Source organism: Triturus cristatus, chromosome 2_2, assembly GCF_964204655.1.
Source record: "Triturus cristatus chromosome 2_2, aTriCri1.1, whole genome shotgun sequence".
Taxonomy (NCBI): Eukaryota; Metazoa; Chordata; class Amphibia; order Caudata; family Salamandridae; genus Triturus; species Triturus cristatus.
Genome location: NC_140582.1, coordinates 226,555,998 through 226,583,908, shown reverse-complemented (window position 1 = coordinate 226,583,908; position 27,911 = coordinate 226,555,998). Strand labels below are relative to the sequence as shown.

The window sequence follows — 27,911 nt, the reverse complement described above, 5'->3', positions numbered from 1 at the left end:
ACGTGTTATATATATTTTAGACATCTAAAAATTATAGATCTATCCTTCTATTTTGTTAGGTGCTTTTTATGCATACATTTATGTACTGACTAGCAAAATTATTGTCAATAGACGTATTGCGGATATTGTCTAAATGTGTTATAACATTATACTATATCAGTGTCTTTTTACATACCAAAGATGTTTGAAGTAGTACAGAGCGTACCAAATTATTAATGTTATATCGAATAATCGAAGCCAGCAATGAAAGCCTCATAGCCCCCCTGTTGAACAGCAGAGGTTTCAACATGGCCACCTTACAATTCAGGGACTGCACTTCAAACGGTGGCCCTTAGTCCCACTTCTATGTCTATCTATCTTTTTCTACGTCTCTCACCTTCTTTGAACGCTGACGCGCCGGGCTCCCGTCCCGTCTCCTGCATTCCATTTCCAGCAACTCACTGGGCATGCTGGCTGGACATGGTGGCGGGAGCCGGCGGGCCGCTCTCTGTCCTGGTGCTGCTCTTGGCGGCGGTGGGACCGGCGCGCGGTCTGCTCGAGGGTCTGTACTGTGGGGAGCGCGACTGCTATGAGGTGCTCGATGTGGGGCGCACGGCCAGTAAGCAGGAGATCGCTCGTGCTTACCGCCACCTGGCAAGGCTTTACCACCCAGATCGCTACCGCCGCCAGCCCGGAGATACCGACCAGACCGCGCACGAGAAGTTTCTGCTGGTAGCAACCGCTTACGAGACATTGAAGGTCAGCTATGTGTTCAGTCCGGAGGACCTGTATATCATTATGTTGCAGCATACTGCAGGCAAAGATTTAGGAATTTAATTGGAAGGGGACAGCTCGTGAATGAGATATCGGTCATTTGGATCGGTATTTATTTTATTTATTTATTTAATGCATTTTTATAAAGCGCGGACTTTACCCGAAGGTGTCAGAGAGCTGTACAACAGAACCAGTTATGTTACATGAGAGAAATGTTACAAAATAGAACGTTCCAAAAATAGCAGGACACAGTATCAAACACAGCAGGCAAGAGGAGGTAGGGAAAAACATAGAAGGCAAGAACACAATATCAAACACAGCAATTTACAATGACTAACAAACTTCCTGGCGGGGTCTGAGAATGAAGGAATTAGTTCTTAAAGTGTCTTTGGAATAGAAGAGATTTGAGGTCAGTTTTGAAGATCCGGATGGAGGTGGTGGCACGGAGCATTGGAGGAAGCGAGTTCCAGATTCTCACTGCATTACCAGAGAATGATTGAGCCATCGATTTTTTTTTTTTTTTTTTTTTTTTTTTTTTTTTTTCCCCTTTGAAGGAGGGGGGCTTAAGCAGAAACTTTTACGCATTCCGAGAATGTCTCAAGCCTCCAGAAAATTTCAGTTTGTTCGCCAGATAGCGAGGGTAGGAAGTGTGCAAGGCTTTGTGGGTGATGCAGGCCGTTTTGTAAATAGCTCTTGCCTCGATGGGAAGCCATCGGAAAGAAGACAGGATAGGAGTGATATGGTCACTACGTTTGGACCCTGAAATGAAGCGAGCTGCTGAATGGAGGATGGATTTGAGGGGGGAGAGGTGAGATTTGGTTAGGCCAGTCAGAAGAGAGTTACAATAATCCAGTCTAGAGAGAACTAGCGCTTGGACCAAGGTTTTTAGGTCTTTCTCTGGGAAGAACCAACGAATCCCCCACAGAAGGTGCAGTTGATAACGTGCGTTCTTGGCAATGGAGTTGATGTGTGAAATTAGGTTGAGTCTTTTGTCAAGTATGACACCTAGGGATTTAGAGCAGTCAACAATGATGGGTTTACTGTTGAGTAAATTCAGCTGATCCATCCAGGATTGAACAGGAGGCGGGGAGAGAGAGGTGGATAGGAGAAGGAATTCAGTTTTGGAGGGATTGAGAATAAGTTGGTGGACTAACATCCAGTTGTGAATAGAGTTGAGAGTAGAGTTGAGTAGTGAGTGATCTTGTGAGGAAGACACCTTGAGGTAGATTTGGGTGTCATCCGCATAGAGATGGTAAAGGATTCCAGATTTGCTTAGGAGGTTCCCTAATGGTTCCAGATAGAGATTAAACAGAGTGGGTGCAAGGATAGAACCTTGAGGGATGCCTTGACCAACCACCAGTGGAGACGAGAGACTGTTCGCAATCTTGATCATTTGGGATCTGTCCAAGAGGAATGAGGCAAACCATTTAAGCACTGTGCCTTCCACGCACATTCTCTGTTGAAGTGTGTTAAGGAGGATGTTGTGATTAACAGTGTCAAAGGCTGCAGAGAGGTCAAGAAGAATCAGAAGGCACGATTCCCCCGAATCGAGTATATGCAGCACATCATCGATCCCTTGCATCAGGGCTGTTTCAGTGCTGCAATTTTGAATAAAGCCAGATTGGAACACGTCAAGGAGATTATTGTCCATAATGTGTTGGGAAAGTTGTTTTGCAACACATTTTTCTGTGATTTTGGAAAGAAAAGGGAGATTGGTGATGGGGCGGAAGTTGTTGAGGTCGTTTGCATCTGCAGAGGTTTTTTTTTAGAAGAGGGCTAACCTGTTCTGTTTTGAGGACTGCTGGGAGGGATCCTTGACTGAGGAAGAGATTAACTAGCCTGGTCCAATAAGAGAGTATTGGTATAGAAATCAATAGCGATGACACTAGGTATGGGGTCAGAAGAATGGTTGGAGGGTTTGGTTTTGAGGAGGTCCTCTTCTGAGATGGCGGCAAAGTTCTGCCAAGTGACTAAGGCTTTTTGCTCCTCAATGGGAGTGTGGTGGGTGACTTGATCCACCAGTGATTTGACCTTATCAAATAATATAGCAAATTCAGTTGCTTTCTTTGAAGCATCCTCAGGATTGATGGTTTGGGGAGAGCAGTTTGGGTTTTTGATGAGGTCGAAAGGTTTTTTGGGTCTGTCTTTAGCAGAGTCGAGGAGGGATCTGAAATGTGATGCTTTTTCATAGAAGATGTGCTTGTGGTATTTGGATCTTGCCGAACGTAAAAGAGAGAAATTGGAGGTGGATGGAGATTGTCTCCACTGTTTCTCCAAGATTCTAAGGTTTTTCCTTTCGTCAGAGAGCTTTATTGAACCAAGGTGCTGAGGGGGTGGGTCTTTTCCTTTTGCTTTGGAGTGGAGCGACAATGTCGATTTCGACTGCTAGGATTGAGAGGCAATGGGGGATGAGATCGTTGACATCCGCACTAGTGTCTGGACTAGTAAGTGAACGCATAGCAGAATCACACAGAGCCTCCAGATCAATGTTTTTAGTGTTGCGGAACCAGGTAGAAGCCCTTTTAGGTTGGCCGAGAGTTATAACATGCGAAAGTTGAAAACCGAAGGGAATGAGGAAATGGTCTGACCAGTCTACATGGATAGGGGGAGCAATGGTAAGCATGTCTGATTTAGAAATAACAAGGTCCAGAATTGAGCCCTTAGCGTGTGTAGTTTCCGAGCAGTGTTGGACAAGATCGTTAGCTGAGAGAAAGGTGGCAATCTTGTTGGCAGCCGAGTCTTCCACGGATCCTCAGTGGAGATTGAAGTCACCTAGGAGGATCTGCCTGTCACTTTGAGAAAATTGGTCACTAATGAAGTTGGTGAGTTCCTCCATGAAGAAAGAGCAGTTACTGGGTGGGTGGTAGATGGCATGGAACATGAAGGGTGAGCTGTGATGAACTTGAAGTTCTAGGGATAGGCATTCGAATGTGTGGAAGAAGATGGTAGGAAAGGCTTTAATTTGAAGGGAGTTTCTGAAGATAGTAGCAACACCTCCCCGATCTTGTCTGTTCTGTCGTTTCTGAGGATAGTGTAGTCGGTAGGTATCAGAAGATCAAACAAAGTGTGAGAGGAGTCATTAAACCAGGTCTCAGTGAGGAAGAGCATGTCAGGATTGTGGTGGGTGATAGTGTCAGAGATTTCCAGTTTGTGTTTGGTTGCAGATCTGCAGCATACAATGTAGCTCTGACACAACTGTTTTGTTGATGAGTGTTCGGGCTGTTAAGGGAGATAGGGATTCGATTCTTGAATGAGGGTGCCCCTTGAGGGGGAGGCTGATAAGTTCTGACGGAAGAGAAGGTCTGAATGGTGAATTGAGTAGAACTGTTAGGAGAGCAGAGTGGATGGGGGATTGACGTTGGTAGTCTTGTAGCTAGCCAGGAAGTTGGCGATGTCTGTGGAGGACAGACTGTGGTTGGCTTTATTGGGGCGCGGGAGCAAGGAACTCCTCGGGAGGTTATTAGGGAAGGGGGATATCCTAGCACCTAAAAGTGAAATGAACACTTCAAGCTGGGAGATGGATGAGAGAATCAAGTTTATTTTCCAGGGAAAGGTGGGCTGAGCACGGAGTGTTGGGTGGCTCGATGGTTAAGGAAGGGAGTGAAGTAGGCAAAGGAGGACAGGGGGAGGAGGGGGACCGGGGAGAGTGTTGAGGTGCAAGGGTCGAAGGTGGGGAAAGATGGTGGTAGAAAGGAGTGGATGGGGTTAGTGATATTTTTACGAGTGTTGAGCAGAGGTGAAGAATAGAGATCATAAATTGGAGGAGAAAATTGAGAGGTGGAGGGGGGGAGGAGGGGGTCAAGGGGAGGCCAGGGATACAGTAAGATGAGAGGAGAAGGGGCTGTACAGGGAGGGGAAGGAGGAGGGTCAATGGATGGCCAGCGGTATGGGGAGATGAGGAGAATGGGCTGTACAGGGAGGGAGGGGGAGGGGGGGGGGGTCAATGGAAGACCAGAGGAATGGAGAGAAGAGAGAAGGTGCAGGCCAGGTACCGTAGGCTATGAAAGGTGAATGTAGGGGGACAGGCGCCAGGCAGAGTGGGGGGGGGGTTGGGCTAAATGGTAGTTGTGGGAGGAGTGAGGAACTGTAAAGTCAAAGGGAGGGAAGAGGACGGAATTACCAAGAGGGGAGACAGGGTTGTGAAGCATACGAGGAAGAAGGACTGTGAGGTCAGAGAGAGGGAAGAGGATGGAATTACCAAGAGGGGAGACAGGGATGTGAGGCATAGGAGGGTGGAGGGGAGGTTGTAAAGAGATGGGAGGTTTAAGAACAGAATTGAAGGTACGAGGGCAGGGGAAGATCGGAAAGGGATGAGGAGAAGGGGGGAGGGTAATGCGAGTTGATCAGTAGATCAGGTTGTAAGAAAGGTGGGTTAAGTAGGGGAGATGGGTAGGAATAGGGGGGTTAGGGGGCGGGAGATGGCATTGGAATATTGGGGGATGCAGGGTGGGGAGAGGAAGCTGGAGGTAAAGCAGGGAAGGTGTGGGGGAGATCAAATTGGGAGGGGGGAAGAATGGGAGGGGAGGGAGAAAGAGCAGGGGGGATAAAGGGTAGACCTGTGACTCCAGGGAGAGCGGTCTGAAGGAATATAGGGGGGCCATGGGGGGGAGAAAGTAGGCAAGCAAGAAGAAGAAGAATCGAGGGAGATCGAAGTCGCAGGGGTGGGACGAAGGGAATGGAAATGGTGGTCAAAGAGAGAGAGAGACAGGAGTCTGTAGCTTGGATCATGACAGTGCCATTGTTATAAAGTGTAATGGTGAGAGAGCCATTAAAGTAAGCGGAGGGAGAAATTATTAACCGCTTCCCATGCGGGAAAGAAGAGGAGGAGGAGACGTTTAAGGAATTGAAGTAGCTGGAGGACCAGGAAGGGATGTCGTGAGTGAAGAAAATGAAGTCATTTTTAATCTTCCCTAGACGCCCATTATGGAATTGGTCAACAAAGAGGGCATCTGGAAATTGTTCAATGGTGTTATGCTTGAACCGTTTTGCTTCTGCTTTGGACAGATTCGGGGGATAAATGACTTTGAAGCAGTTAATTCCAGACTTAATTAGAATGGAAGCCATGATAAGGAGATGATGGGATGGCGTGGTGTGAGGAGTAGAAAAAGGGCCCACTAGGGTAGGGATAGCGCAAAGAAGAATAAGAGGGGGGGGGCGCATAAATGCGGTAGGTTGTAAACAATCTTGTAAAATGAATTCCAGTCATCTCATAAGTGAAACCTTTAACCAGTCTTGGGTTTGAAGGGTAGGATACGTTTGAATTCACAGATTTTACCGCTGTTAGCTAAGAAGCGAGGATTGCAGTGATCGTTTTTTGAGGATACTTGGCAGAAGGGTGGCAAGACAATGGAAAACTAAATTACTGCACAGGGTGGATCTCGTATATTTACACACCAGTTAGTTCTTGTGGTCATGGCTAGCACTCTCATTCTTGTCCCATTAAACCTCGTCTAGTCTTTTTATTTTATGTATTAAGTTTCCTATAGCACGGGCATGACCCGTGAGGGTATTGGAGCACTTTACATTAGGTGAAGAACGAGATAAGTAGGAGACAAGAAACATTCACAAGTTTGAGAAAGGTGCAAAAAGGAAGATTAAGAGGTTAAGTTTGATCTCCATAGGACGTCAGCAGTACAGTGGTCATGGTCAACAAATGAGTCATATTCATCGATAAGATCATGAAAGCAACAGTAATTGTCATTGCAACAGTAGTGATCTTGGGGCAAAATTTTGTTAATCAGAAGTGTTTTCACTTACATTTTTGAAGGAGGTGGTAGACTGAATTAAACTGATTTTTCAAGGCCAAGAATTCCACATTTTCTTGACGATAAACGAAAAGGCTCTCTTGCACATTTTCTTTTTATGGAAAGTCTGTGGTTTTAGCATCAGGGAGCTGGTACTTCCCGATGTTATGTATCCGCCCAATAGTTCTAATTTTTGTGCCAAATATCTAGGGGTATTGAAATGCAAGGTTTTATGAGTCATGCACACACTTTCTTGTTGTATTCTTACCTCAAAAGGGAGCCAGTTCAAGGGATTTAGGTCTGGGATGATGTGCTTATTTCTTTTTGTTCCGTTGATGAGTCTGGCAGCAGAGTTAAGTCGGCCCTTAGAGGGGCCAGCTTGTATGTAGGTAAGCCCCGTAAGTGTAGCCCTTTCGTAGTCCAGTTTGGACAAGACGAGAGCTTGGACCATCGATTTAAAGTCGACTTGGGGAAGGAAGGGTTTTAGTTTCCTTAAAATGCTCATCTGATACTTCGCTCTTTTGGTAGCAGAACTGATGTGATTCTGCATATTCAGGTATTTGTCTAGGGTAATTCCCAAAGATCTAGCAGTCTATGATGTGAGGAGAGCAGTTGAGGGCCGTTGGATGCTTCATCCATAGATCGGTAATGTGGAGGAATTCAGTTTTTGCGGCATTGAGTTTGAGGTGGGTGCAAGTATGCAAATTCTGAGTATTTTGCAGAATAGTGTTGAGGGATTCTAGGGAGGATATTTTCAGATAAGATTGGGTGTCGTCTGCATACATGTTATAATGAATGGTAAAGATGTTAAGGAGTCTGCTAGAGGTTCCAAGAATAAGTTGAAGAGAATGGGTTAGAGCGGATCATTGTGGGACCCCAATGGTGACCGCAGTGGGCTTGATTGGACTTGACTCTTTGGGGTCTGTTATGGAGGAATGAGATAAACCAGTGAAGGATGGATTGTTTACAGCCTCCCTTTGATTTTCATTCAACTGTAAGACTTCAATAAAGATTATTTCCTGGACCTCTATACTATTCAAATTGTTCTATACTCCTCTCTCATCCTGCAGTTCAGTACACATCTGCTGCAAAATCTCACTCGTGAATGTATGGATGTCAATAAACTTGAGATTGTATCCACCGGATTGCCTTTTGGTCACTTTTGTTCATAGCAATGTGCAACTTCTCCATGATCCTTATAAAAAACAATAGCTTATATATTCACTTTAACCTTTTTCAATCTCATGGCCTCTTAAAATAGTATCCTGACCACACACATCTTGCATACATTGCAGCAAGCTGCAAATGCAGCTCGTCTGACTGTTATGAGTTATAAACATTACACGTAAGCTGTTGCAATATGAAACCAACCAGAAAATCAGTTTCGTGAATAGAATAATCCTTTATGAAGACGTTTTAAAAAGTATCAAATGAGGTGTAAATGTGCCAAGACATCGTGATGCACTTGCTTTGTGTATGTGTGTGTATTTTTTTTTACTGCCAAACTGTGGTTGTAATTTGCTGGCCTGGTCGGGTCTATGAAGGTTCTTGTATGTGCATTTCTAACAGGCTAGCAAGAATTTTTTTTTGTACCTACAGTTCTTTCGTTTTAAGCCTTTGGCTTCATCGTAGTTATCGCCGAGAGACCATCATAGTTGAACATTGTACTTGTGTTTTTTTAATACAGCATTTCCAACTTTAAGTAAAAGTGGTGTAAGACACTTTTCTTTTTTCTCTAGTTATAACTTGCCTGATTTTCCCTTCTCTGTCCCCATGTATGTTAAGATATGATGTGTATGGTTATTCAACATCACACAGTAAATTGAAATCACTAATTGCATGGCTATCCGGATCATATGGGGCAGATTAACACTTTGCTAAGGCTTTCATTTTCTTTGCCTCCCTCTTCATATGCTCCCTTATCTTCTTTTTTAGCACGCATATCAGAAATACTTATTGACTTTACAACATTGGTCACCTTCAGAAACATCACATTGTACAACATGAGAATTTGTTTCTGAATAATTTTCATAAAACATTCCGTTTATATAATCCTGATTATACTGTGTGTCCCTTGTAAACGAGTATGGTAGACCTTTGTTACCCCTCCCATTCAGTTGGTTTGTGAGTGAGAGAAGGTAAAAGAATGACTATCTTTGAGCAGGTGGGAGAGGGATACACCGAGATAAGTACACTGTTGAGGAAATACTCAATAGTCCTGCGATTTTTGCATTAATTCGCTGTTGTAACTTTTCACGACAAGTTTCAGATTCTATGGATATTTTATAATCGAGGAGCTCTGACTTGGTGAGTCAGATCCTCAGTTGTTTGACCTTTTTCAACTACAGCTGTACACCTGAGGCAGTAGTGGATGTTTATGCCATTTATAGTTGCGATTCAAGCCCAAGTGTATGTGTTGCTGGAATAGCTTGTGGAGCAGGTTGCTCTGTGTTTTAATTTGTTACCCTTATTTGGGTGCGCTGTGCTTTTGTTTAAGGTACACTCTGTTTGATTGGATGGTATTCTTTGAACATTGCAGATGTTTTCCTTTTAGTTATTAAAGTGTTTTGAATCCCAATATAAAAAATACAGTTTGTTAATAAAAAAAAAAAGGGAAATTAAAAACATCACTTAAGCATTTAGCAAAAAAGAAACTCCCCGTGGTTGCTCACTTTACTGTCAATCACTGCTTTATAGTCCAACAACTGTCTTAGCTGACAAGTCTACAGATAAAGATACTCAGCCCCCCTCATCAGGTGTTTTGCCAGGTTGCACCTAATTTAAAATAAGATCTTTTTAAAAAGCAAACGTCATATTCTGACTAAGTTCCCTCAGACTATCATTCAACCTTAGTCAAAATAGTTTATTTTCCTAGTGAAAGAAATTGACCCAAGATGGGCTCATAATCTTTAGTATTGCCACTCTGATTTTTGGAAACCCAGACCCAACTCGAGCATACCGGGATCAGAACTACAATTTTATTATTTTTTTGCTTCTGGAAACCTCCCATCGCTATAATACTTCTGCTCTTGTAAGACAAGGCAGATGTCTAGTAGAATATATCTCCTTTATCCTTACCGCCTCAGACAGTACTATTCCAACTGATCAGGTACATCAAATGGTGTGTTTGTGTTCTGAAGGATGTAAAGACCTTTTCGGAAATTATTTTGTAGAGGGCAATGCAGACTAGCAGCGAACACGAACGTCCGTTTCAATTTGCCATCTCAGATCTAAGGGTATAAAATAATGGATCCAGATTATCTGAATAAAATGTAACAGGATGTGTAAATATCAATCTCCCCTAAGAATTTAAATTGTGTTCACTTGTAAAGGGAATAGGAAGTGTCATTTCTTACATCCATATCTAAAGAGGCTTTTGCCAGTAAATTTGAAATCCGGAGTACATTCCTTAAATTTAAAATATAGACCCTGGCCGGTTGATTCTGATATTTGTCCCCTTTCTGAGTAATATATTGTCCTGAGTAAAAAGATTCTCTGAGACTTCAGCCGATTCCTATTCCAACCCCTGATTAGAGCGCCTTGGTGTGTCTGCTCTACTTTCAGTACTGTTATAAAGTAAACTAGATAAGGGAGCGTCTAGTTTACTTTATACAAATGACATCTCTGCCTTGTCCTTTCATTTGTGGGAAAGGGCCACAACACTGTAGCATTAACCCTTGCCTTGACTAATTGGGCAGTGTTAAGTAGTCACTCCCTAGACACCAGATGTTCCCATATTCACACCTCTACCACACAAAACTCAAGTTCTGAACCCATTAATATGTAATAATATATCATTTTATTGTTTTAGCAGTATAAATTAACCGTACTAATTATTAAATAAAACACGGCATGACAAATTCTGGTACGGATCAGTGTAATTTCTTGGTGTATATACAGGCGCAGTCTATACATCAATGTACATAAATTAAGTCATGAACATCACATTAAAAAAGCACATACATATCTAACATGTCGCTATCCATATGTACAGGTAAAATAACCAAAACCATAGAGTTGTCGACGCATCGTTTCGGTAGATGAAAGCTCAATAAAACCACCTTCTTCAGGACTCCAATTTTATGACAACCGTTATCTATTGGTAAAGAAATAAAACAGAATTACTACAAATTAAAAATGACATAATTACATGTGAAGAGTTCATTTACTATTTACACATTCATTCTAACTTATGTGTACCCATTAAATAAATTTTTCATTCAAACTGATATGAGGGCGTTTCATAATTAAAAAAAAATACATTAAAAAAAAAATAGATGGACTAAAGCAATATGTCCATCAATTAGGATATCAGGGTAAGTCTTAAAGTTCACTGCTTACCTCCTGAATTATACAATTATATTATTATAATAATTGTTTCATAGATTTATAATAAAATGATAAATATGAAAAAAATACTGATTTGTCCCTTTCTGTGGTGGAGGCATGGCCCTGTAAATGGTGGGCAGTCCCCATCCCTAAGTCTTCTTGTATATCTTCCTGATGTCTAGTGGCCTTTCTGTCTAATACCCCCCGGCAAACGTTCAATCTACTACTCCCTGGGAAGTGGGGACAGAAAGACTGTTGCATGCTTTTTTGGGGTTGGGGGAGGGAATGGCCATGCCGGACAGTCTTTTTCCCTCAACACAAGCAGTGCTCGCGAGAGGTGCTGAGATATGCCTCCGAGCCCTTCTGCAGTAAAATTATAAAAGAGCTGATCAGTTTGAGTTTGTATTGCTTTCACTTTTGTGGTAATGGCTTCAACGCTGATCGTCATGGAAAAGAAAACTGTCTCAGGCTGCTCTACCTCAGCAGCCAGAATAAAAAAACATAAAGGAAAAAAGTAATCCCTATGGTCTAAACACCGGAAGGGTCCTTTTATTCTCTCTCCCCCCTCCCGTGGCTGCCAATGGCCATTGGATGCACTTCTAATGCTCGCTCTTAAAAGGTTTGTACCCAATCATCTCCCTCATGCTTTCCTTCATGGCTTCTTTTGTCCAGTGATGTTTGTTCATTATCAGGCTGGTCTTCAATTGTGTGTAAAATAATTCTGTGGAAAGATGTATGCGTCTGTGAATGACAAAATAGCCATTAAAAAATACTGTCCTCCACTATACTATGGAAACGGAGAGAACTGGTTTGTAATGTGAGTCAGTCTCTTTGTTAAGTAGGTGACAAGCTGCGCCTAGTGATAAACGTGCACACTATTGAAGAAAACTCCTGGACGTTGCACGCTGAGAAACCAAAACATTCATAAAACCCAGCTACAGCAAAGAGCATCTCTGATTCAGAGGCCATTCTTTTGAATCTGCAGATTGTCAATCAGAGGAAGAAAAGACATTGATCCTCGGTAACTCTGCATTTGTTACCATCCATGTAATTGATTCTCTGAGGTAATGGGCTTATGGCTACAGACCAAAAGTTAATTGCAAAATGTATCTCTTTGAATATCTCAGAAAAACACTTGGGGACAGTAAAACACTTGGAAACTACTTGGTAGTATCTTTGTGCAGATGAAAGAAAAGGCTTCTCTCTAAGGAAGCAGAAGTGTAAGCTTGACCGGTGCCTTCTTTAATCTATTAATAAAACCTAGAATATGGTCCATCCCACAAATCAAGCTGCCAACAACGCTGGGCTTATCGGGTTAGCCAGAGCTTCTCTTTTGGAGCAGTGAAAAGATGTAGTGCAGATTGGCTGGTTAGTTTTACAGATTGCAAAAAGCTTATCTGCCCTGAAACAGACTGACCCAAAAGAGCTACATTTAAAGTACACAAATACAGCAAGGGGATTTACATCAGTCTGCCATTAACGAAGATGGACGCAGCAGTCGGAAGCACTGCTGGGGTCTTTGGAATGGTCCACACTAAACCCGCTCCTGCAAAATACTTTATAATGGCCCAGAAGTATCCGGTATTCGTTGAGCCTTAACAGAAAGTAAAGACTCATCCGACTGATATTAAATAAAGTGTTGGAACGCTTGTCCAGTTCATACGTCCTCAAAGATGGAATGTCTTGAGGATCTACTATACCCTTTACTTTGGGAGCCAAAGAGGAGATTTCTTTTGAAACAAATGGTAGTTCCACCTTGTGCTCTTCGGGCTATAAATGTGTAAACAAAACAGGTAAGCATATATGCCCATGTTGTGAACTTATTCAGTGTTTCATCAACCCCTTAACGTTATTTGGCGTTCATGTATTGCACACTTGTAGTATAGCAGTTTGGAGTAGGTGGGAAACTATACTGCCCTGTTTGTGTATGCCACTGGTAGCTGCAAGTTAGAGAATGTATGTGTACATGCTTTCATAAACGCCTGGCAGTGGAACAGAAATACAGCTTCAGCCTAACCCTTGGCCAATTTCTACATCAAGTTACTGTTGACTCTTCAGGAAGAATGCCAACCCCTAGTCCTATGTAGAGGAGATGATCAATGAAGTCGAGTTGGAGCAACTCTTAAATGCTTTATTCAGGATTATGTTCATTGCCATAATCCCCAGCTGGCTAGACTACGGTGACACACTGTATGCAGGCACCACCACCGAACTCACGAGAAGACTCCAGATGATCCAGAAAGCAGCAGCCAGACCGATCCTCAATCTTCCAAAGGGGACCCACATCACCCAGCACCTGAAAGACCTCCACTGGCTCCCAATCTAGAAAAGATGCCAATTCAAGCTCCTGACTCATGCCTACAAAGCCCTCCATGACCAAGGACCTGCTTACATGAACCACCATCTGAATTTCCACTTTCCTCTCAGGAAGCTCCGCTCACCTCGCAAAGATGCCACGCATATGCCGCTCCCACACCGGAGGATGCTCCTTTTTAGGTCGAGCCTATAGCAGCGCGCATGCGCTGCAATTGGAAAACTACCTCTTGCAGCTGACCAGCACTTTTCACAAGCTCGTGCTTGTGGCTGTTTTTCCTGCAATATTTCGATTGGCGTTTGCGTGCATCTTCCTTAATACAGGCAAATTGTGTATCAGAACGCGTTCACCCGACTTGCTCCGAGCGCCGTTTAAAAGGCTGTAAATCATGGTCTCATCTCGTCACATTCCTTAAGACGCAATGAACGTCGAGGGGATGCAATGAATTTGAAGTCCCATTGAGATAGTCCAGTTCATGGATAGCAGCAAAGCTGCAAACTGGTGGAATACAGAAAGTACCCTAATATGAAATCTTCAGGGGTCGTCTACCCACAGTGGCGAGCCGGTTGGTTAATTACATGTCTGCAGCTGTCTCCTTTGACATCTGGAGTACAAGTGAAATTACTTTGTTCTCGATGCCAAGAGACAGGAAAACTATCTAAATATGTGTTCACTGGCGATGCTTTGTGAGCTCTTAGAATCCTCAAGCGAGACGCACTCTAACAGGAGATAGAAGTGCCAGGCCAACAAAAGTGATTATTTCTGTCTTCGCGCCCCTTAAAGTATCACCACACACTTTTATATTCCAACCATAGCAGGGTGGCCTATAATTGGCGAGTAGAGGACTAGATATTATATCGATTAAAGGTTTGTCATACTTTTTCTATAAATAGGTTCCAAAGGATTGTCTTTCAATACTATATTTATGTGTCTTCTTATGAAAACATTTTTTTTTTTAAATCGGGCTTTCAAAGTTCTCTAAAAATGGAACCAATAAATCAAAGCGTTATTGCAAAAGCAAAGTTATATTTTCTATGACAGAATCAAATACATATACATGTGTTGGGACTCTACAAATCTTCCACTGTGATGTCTTTTAGGAGCTCTAATATATATTTCACTCTGTCTAGTGTCTAATTCGCTTATACAGGGACCACAGCTGTTTTTAGATCTCACCTACCAGATACCTTTCAGCTGCCGGTAGGCGAATTCCTATTGTAGGCCATATAAACAAGCATTGGCATAGCCAATAGGTCTCGCCTTTGGGACTTTGTAAGTGTTTAGCCATGCAACAGTTGATGTTGTTGCACCAAGGATATTGTGCTGGATAACCAAACACTTATAAGGTCCCAAAGGCGAGACCTATTGGTTATTCCAATGCTTGCTCCATCTTGCCGCCAAGTACTAGAACACCCTTCCCCCCCCTCCACCTCCACACTTCATCCTCAATGACCTACTTTAGGAAGGGACTCACGACCTGGTTGTTCGACTGACAGGGATACCCTTTCGGGTGTCATAATACACCCCAAACATTGCATTTTTACAGTTTTTTTGTAAAATGTTACTGTTGTGGAAGGTGCCAGGCCCTCACCAATGTGACAAACATTGAATGAAAGCAAAAATGTTTTTTTTGGTCTCAAACACACACATTGGCATAGTAGTTGCTGGACCTGAAGGAAACTACTTTGGTTGCTAATGTCTTCCTTGTGAAGGAGCTGAATGCCCTCATTCCCTTTTGTGGTGGACGTATAGCCCTGTGCACGGTGGGCAGCTCCTGTCAGGGTGTGTATATAGATCTAGCCCACAGGGCCAAAATAATTTTTGGGGTACATTTTCTGTGGGATCAAAATAAAATTAAAAAAAAAAAAAACACAATGATTGCTGAAAGGTCTTTGGAGGCCACGCCCCCTTTCTCCACCACTCGGCAAACGCACCTCCCGGCGGACTACTGGTTGGGTAATGAACTTCTCTTGTAAGCTGCGGGTCCTTGGGGGCCATGAAGCCCTCCTATTACCTCCAAGTGTGACACAGCAGAATTTGTGAGAGCTGGTCGGAGGCACGCCCCCTTTCTTCACCACTCAACAAACGTGACTACAAGTTAAAAAAAAAAAAAGTAATTCACTGAAAAAACCAAAGGTTACATGGACACAGGAAATAGAATTTTAAAAACCTTAAAGTCACTGAAAAAAACAAAGGGTCCAGCGAAGTTAGTTAGACTGACATGTCACTTGTACAAAATCAGAGAAATTCAGCAGTTATAATTAGCTGAGTTAACTATAACTTAGGCCCCTGCAATGCACTGCTTATGAACTTACATATTACATCACTCATGATATGGTCAGTGACATCACTGACATCACGCAGCGATTGTGAATGTTTTCTTAAACAGATATTTGTAAATCGCACTGGTGGCATTAGACAAATGTGGGATGTCATGTAGGCTTACATGACCTACATTAGTGATTCTAAAAACCAGGCACTGGGTGGGACTGCACTAGCAACTCTGACTGCCTCCAGGACAAGCAGCTGAAAGGATGTATGAAAAGTAATTTGTAATTTAAAAAAAAAACTATTTGTAAGTAGCGACTTGGTATCCACTGAGGCCATGGGCATAATGCTCAGAAGTAAGCCATATCAAAGATGAGATTGTTCTATTCTGTTCCTATAGTAATATGATTCAGATGTGATAATTATTGAGTTAGCTGAAAGTGACTTATATTTTATTTTTTCTTATATGACTGGATAGGAGTGTTAAGCCATGTTATGGAAGACATTTATCTCCGGACTAGAAAATTCATCTTAGCTGTATTTGCTGTTGAGCTAATTTTTGGTTCAATATTACAAAGATGATCTTTATGAACGTTGTACATTTCTACCATGATAGCCTCCAAATTTAATCTTCAACGCTCCCATCCCCTACTCTAATTAGGTTTCCTTTATCTAGAGTGGAAGTGTAAAGGGCACCCATCAAATACCTTATAGAGAACAGACAGCCTTTCGGGGCAGCTGCCTTGCTGAAAGATTCCTGGCAGAACGACAGGTGAAGGTTAAGGAAAGTGATGCCGGAGACCTCTACAGCCACATTTTCCAAGTTGTTCCTTTTTGGAACCAAAACAGAGGGACAGTGGAACCCAAATTCCATGCATCCGGCTATACTTTATTGCCTTGGCCCACTGAAGGACTTACTTCATTCAGGATATTAAGTTTGAAGGGAAACTGGCTCACCAGGTTATACCACTAGATTTCACCCGACCTAGGATCCGATAACCTGCACCTCATGGACTAATTGATTTTCTTTTCTTTTTTATCATTTCATTATTATTTACTGTGTGCGCTTTGTAACATTTACTTTAACAAATCATAATTCTTGATCTCTTAATTGATTTTTACCATTGTGTGCTTACTTTAAGGGTCTCATGTTAAGGGGCTTAGAAGGTGAGGGATGGGTCAGGAGGGAAGTGAAAGCTCCATGCCACAGCTTCTTCAACCTTGTGCTTATTATTGGGCCAAGCGAGCCAGTTGGTGAGCTTCATGAGCAAGCTCTCAAGAAGAGTGAGCGGTGTGAGCTGCTGAGCAAGTTGGTGAGACCGAGCAAGCAGTTCCATACCTGCACTACTCATGTCCACCCTAGTGTACGTTGTTGTGCACTTCCCCTGTCACAAAAGAAAATCCTCTGTGCCTTCCATGCCCCTAGATAGCGGGTTGAAGTCTGCTTAGTGATCCGAAGGGGACATGAAAGTCAACCTTTTCGGACCCTGATTCTTTAACAAGTGCACCTGGTGACCTCCCTATATATGTTCCTTATTCTATACCGAACTGCGTATACTCCGAACAAAAGCCTGCTTCCATACTGATGTTTGCTGAGTTGTTCCACCATTGTATTGTGGTATAAGAGACTACTACTAATATGTTGGGTGTTACTCTGATAGGGCTCTAAAACTGAGACGGCGGACGAATCTGGGGCCATGTCAATAGTCTTTTGGTTGAGAAGATCATCTTTAGAATTGCTTTCCATTTTTGTTGCAACTTTCTGCAATTCCTTTCTTTGGGATGATGGTACCAGGCTATCTATCCAGAGTGTGAGGCAGAATGTATTGCTAAGACTGTATGGAAATTTGTTCAGAAAGATGTACCTGCAGATAAAGGCAAAGGGTTGAAGGTGCCAGTCCTGAGGAAACAAGTTTTCTATAACTAGCCCATATGTAAATTTGATGGCCGAACTACCAAATAAGAGAGTAAGACCCCTCCCTCCCACAAAGCTTGTTCAGATTTTGTGAAACCGGTTTTTCCCCATGAAATTTGAGGCAAAACGCAATGCCCACTGTTTTTAACTCGTCTGCTGAGATGAACATATTGTGTTTGCTGCAATGTCATGGAGGGTCTGCAAACGCTGCATCCCATTTACCTTTCTTGTTATATATTCGGTCATGGTGGGGGATTTGCTAGTAAAACGCAGTTATCGTTTGTTGAGACCTAAATGTCTGCTACACCTGGTTATTTAAAAAAATTAATTGCAGAATTTCAAGAAATGCTATGTTAGGCGTTGTGTATGCTTACTTGCCTAGAGAAGCCTTTTTCCAGATAGTCATAAATTAAGCTCAGAAGTTCTTTCTCCTGTCCGTACGAGCAGACTTTGGTGCCCCAAATATAAGTTCTAAAGTGATTGATACCCCAAAAACAAGCAAGAGCTTCCTTTTCAATAACAGAGTAGGTTGTTTCCGCACCCTTTAGGGTGCGAGATGCGAATGATACTACCCACTCACAGTTGTCTTTTCTTTGCATCAATACTGCACCTAACCCATAAGCACTGGCATCTACAAAAATGATAAACTCCCTATGAGGATCATATGGTTTAAGAGCCACAGCTTGACTAATGTCATTCTTAGGACTATCGAATGCAGTTTGACATACTAGGTCCCATTTAAAGTTCGCTCCTTTTTTCATTAAAAGTCTCCAGCAATGAACTTTGGACGCGAAATGACTTACAAATTTAGAGTAGTACTCCGCTAAACCCAGAAAAGAGCGTAGTTGTTCCTTATCACCCGGAGACGGAGCATTATTAAGTGCCTCCAAGAGGTTTTTTTTAGGTTTGACCCCATCAGCCGACAAGGTGTGACCTAAGTAATCAATTTGTGTTACAGCAAATTTGCATTTATCGGCCGAAAGTGTCAAACCAGCATGTTGAAGTTTCTTTAGAACATCATTTAAGATTTCATTGTGAGTTGACCGAACTTTTCCCCACACTAAAACATCATCTTGGAAAACAAGCATGTTGTTGACACCCTTAAGGATGTTACTCATGATCCTTTGGAAAACGGCTGCTGTGGAAGCCAATCCAAATGGCATCCTAAGAAATTGAAATGCGCCTTCAGGAGTAATAAATGATGTGAGATGACGCAAAGTGGAGTGTAATTTAATTTGGTGGTATGCATTCGACAGATCAATTGTTGAAAAATACTTTGCATTCTTGACACTAGCTATCATTTCGTTGATGCGTGGGAGAGGGTGACTATCTATCCATATATTTTTATTCAAGTCTCTTAAGTCATTGCACATGCGCAATTTTCCATTAGGTTTGCATGCCAAAACCACCGGACTGAGCCATTCAGATGATTCGATTGGCTCAATAATGTTTTCCTCACACAACCTGTTAAGTTCAAGCTTTAACTGTGGTCTCAAAATTAAAGGAACATTTCGCACTTTGTGAACTACAGGTATTGCATCAGCCTTTAATACGATGCGATGTTCAAATTTATTTAAGCAACCCAATTTTGTTTTAAATAATTCGGGATACTCCAATCTACAATGTGGGGATCACTAGTCAGTAATACTTGTTTAGGATGATTGGGATCCAGGATCATTCCCAATCCCTTTTGTTCCTTCCACCCCAACAACGCTCTGCCATATTCTACAACGTAAATGTTAGCTTGAATGTTTCAGCCTTTATACGATATGTCACCTACAAAATATCCTAGGACGGGAAGTTTGTTTCCACCATACCCTACTGGTTCTACATCAGGTGACAGTAGATTGTTCCTACCTATGGGTAACCAAGTATGTTTTGTCTATTATTGTGAAAGGTGAACATGAATCCGCCCACATTGAAACTTCCCACTGGTTTGTTGACACAGCACATTTGGGTGGGTTATATGTTCCCGATACTTTAACTACATTGTCCCAAATAACCATTACTTCAATGTCACTATCGTTTTCACTCAGGGATGGATCATTGCGATAATTAACTGTATTTACAGAGCGTTTCCAAAATTCACGGTCACCAGTTTTACACAACTTGGAAAAATGACCTGTTTTATTACACTTAAAACAAGTGACATTGAATGCTGGGCAACGTGGGTTGTTGGCGGTGTGACTGTTGCTGCCACATCTGAAACAACAATGTTTAAGTGTTGATATTTGTGTCTTGCCTTTGTTGATATACGTGCGATGTTCATTGTGCCTTTCATATCCTGACTTCAACATAGGTTTGGGTTTATAGACACTATTGTAGTCTTTCTGTACACTGGTTGAATTCTTTGTTGTACTAAGAACAGATCACAAACCATTGATAGATATTTGCACCACCAAAGGAGCAGGGAAGGCCACCCCCAGAATTGCGAAGTGGTTATATAAATTACAAGAATATGATTTTCATGTAGTGTATGTGCCGGGCCTCAAAAATGTTAACGCTGATTGTTTCACGGTTACCTCTTCCGGCAACCTCAAAAGATGACGTTTATCTGGAAGATCTCGATGAAGACTGCTTGATAGCTTCGGTTGAGGAAGCGTGTAATGGCGCAATTTGTGTTGATGAATGGAAAGAAGCTATGTTAGTGGACCTGGAGTTACAACAGGTGGTTTCTGGCTTATCTAGTTGGTGCAACCGTCAGGCCTCAACCGGTATAGAGTTACCAGAATACAAAATGAATCAACAACTGGTTTTGTAAGGAGGTCTGACAAATTAGTAGTACCATCAAGTTTACGCTCTAGATTATTGGAACTTCTACACGAAGGACATCCAGATATGACCTGCATGAAAAGAAGGGCAAGATGTGATTTTTGGTGGCCTGGAATAGATAATGACATTGAGAGGTGCGTAAGGAACTGTGTAGCTTGCATGTGTAGTGATAAGTCACATACATCACATGACCCTACTATTGCACCTACCATCTTCCCTGAAAGACCGTGGCAAAAACTAGCTATGGACATTTGTGGTCTGTTCAGTACTAATTATATTACTGGTAAATTTGCTTTTGTATTGATGGATTATTACACCAAATGGCCTGAAGTGGCTTTTGTAAGGGAAATCAAAGCATCTAATGTGATTAGTTTCTGTGAAGAAATTTTTCATAGGGAAGGATATCCGGGAAGCATAACTACGGACAATGATCCACAATTTATTGCTGCTGAATTTCAAGAATACATGAAGGTACACGACAACACATTACTACTGCGGTGTATAATCCTAGGGGAAACGGAATGGTAGAAAGATTCAATCGAGTGTTGAAGGAGTGTATACAGTTGGCTGAAACAGAGGGGGTGGATTGTAGGTTATCGGTTAAGAAAATGTTATGGAATTATCACAACACTCCTCATTCTGCTACTCGAGAAACTCCTTTCAGTCTTCTTAATGGGAGATTGGCATGTTGTAAAATCACTCCTGACTGGATGCGTAAGGAAGTTGTTAAGGAAATTCCTAAAGAAACTTTAAAGCAAAGAGTTAGTGACTATCAGCATAATTACGTTTCTAGACACAATAGTAAAGGAGCAAACACGATCAATCAAAATTGGGGATTGGGTGAGGACGTCTCTTGAGGGATTGCCGAGGTCAGGAATGTCCAGGTGGTCAAAACCCAAGGAAGTGTTGAAACTTAGTGGGAATTGTGTAAAGTTAAGTGATGGACGGTGGTGGAATCTCAGGAAGGTGACCACATGCAATGAGCTTGAACGTAGGTTATGGACATCCAATGAGAGCAAGGTCAATTCCCCTAAACACAGTGACCCTAATCTAGTTCCTTCCAATAGTAAAATCAGTGGAAGTTCATATATTACACAAAATGCTTGTTCCAGGAGATTGTCTGGTCGGATCATTCATAAACCATGTTGGCAAAAAGATTATGAGCGTACTTGAATAGTTTTGGAGTTTTTTTATGTATAACAAATTAAAAAAAAAAAGAATGTAATAAGTTACACATCTAATCAATGGAACATAATATTTTATCGTCTATTATTGCAGTTGATGTAGTTTTCATTATCTTTCTGTAGAAACTTTGTAAGCTTTTATTGTGTATATAGTCCTTAATTGTTATAGGTCCTTGAAGGGGGATGTGTTATGTTTTAACTTGCATCCCGCTGTATTGACGATGCTTGGCTGCGTGAGCGTGAGGTTGTGTGATTCTCATTGAGAATGCCGGAATGTTAGTTTATGAGTGTTGGGCGGTTGGTGCAGGGACCGTTCACTAGGAAGAAGGTGTAGTCCGGTGGGGCGCTTACTCGTCTATAACTTTAAGAATAAAGAAGACATTTCAACCTTCAATATTGGACTCTTTTCTCATGACGATCTAAACTTAACACCTAGAATCACATTTTTTCCTTGCGGTGAAGTGAATTTTTCAAGAAAATTGAAGTTCTATAGTAAGGACAAGTGAGCATTAGCCATAAGGAAGCCTTTAAGAACTCCTTCAGGGGAACTTCATGGCTATATTCTTGAAATAAGTGGTCTTTTTTGATGATGTGAGGAATTGACTGACACAACCATACCCTGTTTGAAAATTGCTTTAAAATCTTTCCTTTCAACTTTTCTTAGCACTCTTCCAAAGAGTCTCTGTGGCCACGTACATATGAATGGAAGAGAGCTGTAGAACTTGCCACCCTTTGAGCTATGTGTTTTTTGGATGACCATGCATGCACCTACTTTCTTTGTCTAGAAGAACTGATAATGAAGATGAAAAGTGAAACCCTTTAAGCACACCAGAGACTGTAAGGGAATTCACAGGTACATTGTCACAAATGCAACATTCTGGTATATAAATATCTATTTTCTTTTCTTGTTTCTTTATGGCTTGATAAATTCTGGTATTAGACATGCCTCCTCGATTGTCTTTAAGGACCACAAGTCTAAAATACCTTACCAAAGGACTTGGTGCAGGCTCCCATGTGCACCTATAGAACAGAGTTTAAAAAAAAAAAAAATCCCCACTGTGCTCTGTATTCCCCCTCATGGAGAGGCACAATATCACCCACAGAAGAGTTTTGGAGAAGACTCCGATGGCTGAAAGTAGTTTGTTCCCTGTTCGGAACATGGCCTTGATGTATCCTTTCTCCAGGAGTTACATGTCTGTGACCACTCCTCTAGACGTAGTACTGTGTCTGTTTCTATAAATAACACTTGTATGTGGAGTGAGATTTCTTTGGCAAGTTGAGACTACAACTAAGGATGTCCTTGTGATAGTGAAGTTCATGGTAAAAGGGGCTTGCCAAAGGTTATTGAAGAGATGTTGCTGTTCTGCTTCCTTTTACATAATCTGCTCTCTGAAATTGGAGGTTGTGCCATAATGTAATAATTTCTGAATGAGGGATCAAAATTAATGACTAGCGTTTTGACAGCCAAGATATTTATAGCTAAGCCTGATCTGACTGTGAGGCCCTTGATGCACAGGAGTATCTCACCAGTGATAGATGTTGTCTAGTTGGAAAGGTTGTCATTAGGCTAAAGATGGAGCAGCAGTGATGATTGTACCCCCTTCTAGCCATGAGGAAAGCACATCTGTTCAGCCTTCTACATGGCATCTTGGCCCAAAAGACACAATCCTCAATTTCATGCAAAGCTGGAAGAAAAATCCATAAAAACTGTAGTCCTTCTGCTCTGATTTTCATACACCGGCAGGTGAAATGGTGGCCGAAGAGTCTGCATGGCAGCTAAGAAAACTGTTGGAATAGATTTGAAAGAAATGTAAAAAATAAATAATGGGGAAACAGTCGGAACACCGCGGTCTGTACCACGCGTGTTCCGACTACGCAAGCTCTACCAGGCTTGCCTTAACCAAACATATGCCGTAAGCATGCATATGCGTGGTTGAGGTAGTGCGCAGTCTAGCTGCTGGAGGACGGAAGCAGGAAGATGCAGCGGTGAGGTAAATGGGGCTTTATTTTATTTTTTAGGGCTGGGTGGGGGTCGGGTAGGTTTTAGGACAATGGAAGGGTTTGGGTCGTTTAAGGGACAGGGGTGTGGTAGCGTAGGGTGTGAGGCCTTAGGGCAGTGGGAGGGCAATGGGTAGTTTGGGTAGTTTTTAGGGCTGGGGGTTCGGGGTAGGTGTTAGGGCAGTGAAAGGGGTTGGGGTAGTTTAAGGGACGGCGGGAGGGCAGGGGGGTCGGGTAGTGTAGGGTTTTAAGCCTTAGGACAGTGGGAGGGGAATAGGTAGTTGGGGTAGGTCTTAGTGTTGAGGGGGGGTCAGGGTAGGTTTTAGGGCAGTGGAAGGGACAGCGTGGGGGCAGGGGTGGGGGTGTGGTCGGGGGGAGGCTTGGTAGATGGCGACCTTAGCCACACATACCCATTTTACCATTCATGTCTATACCATGAACTTTCGTGTTTAAGGCATGCGTGGTAAGGGAATGAGTGTTTAAGACACATGTGTGGTAGACACGTGTGGTAAACCCATTCTTGCTTCTATCATACAACCAAAGAAAGTCCCTATTCCTACTATTAAAAAGGGATGTTCTAATAACTTTCTAAAAGTCCAAGCATCAAACAGCTCAGCTACTTGACTCCATCTTTGCTTCACAGAGTAGAAAAATTAACTTCTCTAATTTACTTTGCATTGTATTCTTTAACTGTGGGGCTCCTGGATTGATCAAGTAAGAGTTAAAAGTGATCTCCAATGCAGTGGGAATGCACCATTCTTAAAAAAACAAAACAAAAAGAAATTAAGATAAGATTTCTAGCTGCGTGTTCTATATGGCTGACTTTTCATTTTAATTACCTGCTTAAAGACACACTGGTAACTTTTTTAGGAATGTTTTCTTTATGGTTGGAGTTACAAGAAAAACATTAATCCATGAAAATTCGTTTCAGACCCAATCTAAGACGTCCTAATGTGGCTGAAAATTCCATCATGGAGAACTTTTTAATCATAACTGAAAATACAGGAACAAAGTAGATTGAATAATTTTTTTATTGACTAAAAATGGATGCATATCTTTAAGCATAGAGTACAGGGTGTTAATCTGACAGTTCCTTGGTCTGGATCCCAAAGTCAGATGGAGCCTTAGAATGTTCGATTGAAAATACTCTTGTCCAAAGCTCTGAATGTGAATGGCTGTTTCATGTATTTACTTTGTTGTTTAGTAAATTCATGTTTTTTAATAAAAAAAAAAAAAAATTGCCACTTTCATACATGAGGTTTCTCAATATTAATCTCCTTTTATGCTGCAGGATGAAGAAACACGTAAGGACTATGATTACATGTTGGATCATCCGGAAGAGTACTACAGGCATTACTACCATTACTACAGCCGTAGGCTGGCCCCCAAGGTTGATGTAAGGATAGTCATCTTGGTCACTGTGTGTGCCATCTCCATCTTCCAAGTAAGCTATTTATGCAACCGATGTATAAACTGGCATGATTTACATAATTTATCATTTTTAAGTCATGGTGTGTCCCAAAACAATAGCATCATAGACACGTGGCTCTATTGAGAAAGTATGACTGGCTAGTTTTTGCTTAGTTACTGCTACACCAGATGCCTAGGCAAATGCACTGCTCCCCACTTATGTTCCTAGTCACTAGAGCAACTTCCCATACAATTAGTTAAGCTCAACATGTTAGAAGAATCCATCACACTCCTGAGAACACAACCTCTCAAAAGTAGAAACCATTCTTGCTTAGGTCCAATAAACAAGCACATTTGTGTACCCCATTTGAACTAGCTATTAACTCCATTTTATTGGCAGAGTGAAGCTTGGCTTAGTTAATTGTCTGGGAATGATTCTGCTTGAAGTAAATTAAATACTTGTCATTGGCTCTAAATGTATTTAATTCCCAAGAGACACATTTCAAAGAATAGTTTCTTGTGGCATGTTGGTGCTAACAAATCTCTTTTTGCCCGAAAAACGTAATGATGTGGCGAATGATTGCCACAAATCATTGTACAGAAAGCAAAGGTTTAAAAAAACTGAATGGGAGGTTGCAGGGAGCGCACTTTACTTTTCAGTCATTCATGATTCTTTCTGTGTTCCTAAAAACCATAGACTCTGGCAGTTTTGTGGTATTTGAAGTAACACGTTTTCAGCACCTTCATAACGGCAGAAGTTGAGGTTTCTTATGCTCTCTGGTAGTGTATTAAACAGGTTACATGCAGTAGTTGGCAGACCTCTTCCACCTGCCGCGTTACTAGTGCTCTTAGGTAGCACAAGCGGTGGCTTTCATTTCGTTGCCTGAATTGGCATATAACCTAAATTAGTCTGGCATAAACACGAATTTATGCATTAGTAGCATGATTTTGAGTTGGACTCAAGATGCAGCTGGCCTCGATTCTCTCAACACCTATTCTGTGTCTCATTTTAAAAATAAATATAGAGAAACATTAGGTTATGCTGTGGCATTCTAATTATATGGGTGTCCTAATATCCCAAAGGTTTAAACCCTCACCACATACTTTGCAATTGTCTGCTAAAGACCTTTATCAAATAGTAGGCCTTCCTTCTGATTATAAACTAATGTGAAAAAAACTGTTCAATCATTTGATAGTTTAGGATTCTGAAAATTCCATCCTCCTTTTTATGCGATTTTGAGCGTGTCCCCTTTCCAAGTTTCTTACTTTTTGAATTTGTTGGATTGTAAAATTTATGGTCTAGAAGAATCCTACATATACATTCAGTTTGCCTTGAATTAGCGCTCATTGGTATGGAATATAAAGCCTGTGGAGCTTTGTCTATAGAGGTTTTAAGATTTTTAAGACCGGTATTTGCAATAAAGGAAGAATTAAGTGATGCAACATTGCACTCTACAGTAGTGAGGATTTTGACGTTTGCTTTTCAGAAGTTAGTATGATCTTTAGGTCAAAACTTAAATAACTTATTAGCATCCTCCTATTGTGTCATGGTTAAAAATACAATTAATGTGAGTTTCCAGGGAAATGCTAACTTTTGCAAGAAAAGAAATGTATACCACAATATTGTATGTATAAATGCAGAACCAAGAACTATGGGTTGATTGATAGTGCATTGTAATTTGAAACTATTCCATCTATCACCCTTGGAGGTAACTTTTGGCAGTGTGGAAAAGTGGTGAAAAGAAGGCTGTCTTGCTTCTCGCCTACTGCTTATGAGACTTGCAGTTAGCTGTGGGCCAAACCTTTACCGGTGATACATTGGTTGTAGGCGATTTTAAAGCTAGGCTGGTAGGTGAGAAGACAGCAGCCTTGAGAGCAAGAATATCCAAATAGCCATCCAGAAGTAAAGACTGTCTCTGCAAGGCTGTAACTTGTATAATCAACATAAAATTCAAAATATCAAGACTGTTTAATTGCATATGTTGTTTTTATAGCTCATTAAGTTTATCCTTGGAATATCAATTCTTAATCTCCAGTGTGGCATTCACTGTTTTACACATAGACTCCCTTCTGAAAACCTACTATCCAAATTAAATCCAAAATGTGACATTGTCTGCTCAATGAACTTTGTTAGTAGAAATAATGGGAGATGTTTAGGAAGAAATGAATGCATGTCTTGACTACCCACTATTAGTAAATCAAGCCCACTTCTTAAAGTGATGGAAGCCTTTGTTCTTAAAATGCCTTTTCTCATCACAAAGCATGAAATGTGCCTTATCCTCAAAAACCTCTTTACTCCTGTGAGCATTTTACAAGCATGCCTATAGTTTTTGTTTTTTAACCTCTAACTCAATAAAAAAAACTACACAAAATTAAAAAATGTCAGCTTCTAGCTTATCCTTTCTAGCACCGCATTGATAGAAGTACTCCATCCCATTTATTTAAAAAGACTAATCAAGCTGACCAATTCCCTTTCCATCATGCCTTTAATCCATTAGAAAAAGCAGATATTTACATCTCTCCTGTCCATTGTTTGTGCTTCCCTTTAAAATAGTATTAACTTGTTGCAAGTTATTAATGCATGTGTTTATTAACACTTTGCAAAAGGAAAGCATTTCTGCATTTTCCACACTGGTAGGCTCAGTTGCTGTAATGTTGCAGTTAAAGCATATGCCTAATTCCAAATTTTCTAAAATGGAAATGCGGCTGCTATCACAAAGGTGAAAATCTGTATGTTTATATTTCTACACTTTCTCACCACCAATCTCCTATTTGCCTTACTCTTGTCATTGCCACACCACCTAAGGGCTGGGTATGTGTCCACCAAAGGCCTGCATAATGAGCTATAAAATGTGGCCTTCCAATTTATTATCTGGTCAACTACCTTTTGTCTTTGATAAATTGACAGTAATGAGGTAATCTGTTTAATTTAGTGATTCACCTCTTGCCAATTGCTACTTGTGACCTGTGGCAAGGCTTTGCATGGAAAATATGCCTTCTGAGTAACAATGTACGGAAGATTGGAACACCTCCAGATGGTCGGTAATTGTGTTTGTAGTGGTTTAGAGAGGTACTTCGGTTTTTATTTTTCTCTTAGATTATGTGTCTGTAATTGGCGAGTCCACGATGGAATGGGTGACAACTGTGTGCTTGTTTTGTATGTTAAGTAGAATCTGCTATATATTAAAATAATACGGATTTACACTGGCTTTCGTGGAAGCTGT

General features: G+C 41.5%; 1 protein-coding gene across 1 annotated transcript in view; it reads left to right on the top strand.

The window, feature by feature from the left end:
• The first annotated feature begins 346 nt into the window (after positions 1-346).
• DNAJC25 (DnaJ heat shock protein family (Hsp40) member C25) overlaps positions 347-27,911 on the top strand; it is a 54,293-nt gene continuing 26,728 nt past the window's right edge. The window contains exons 1-2 of the mRNA XM_085641276.1: positions 347-738; positions 24,569-24,721. Of these exons, the coding sequence (XP_085497402.1) occupies positions 460-738; positions 24,569-24,721 (432 nt within the window). The 5' untranslated portion in view covers positions 347-459. The remainder of the gene's footprint in view (positions 739-24,568; positions 24,722-27,911) is intronic.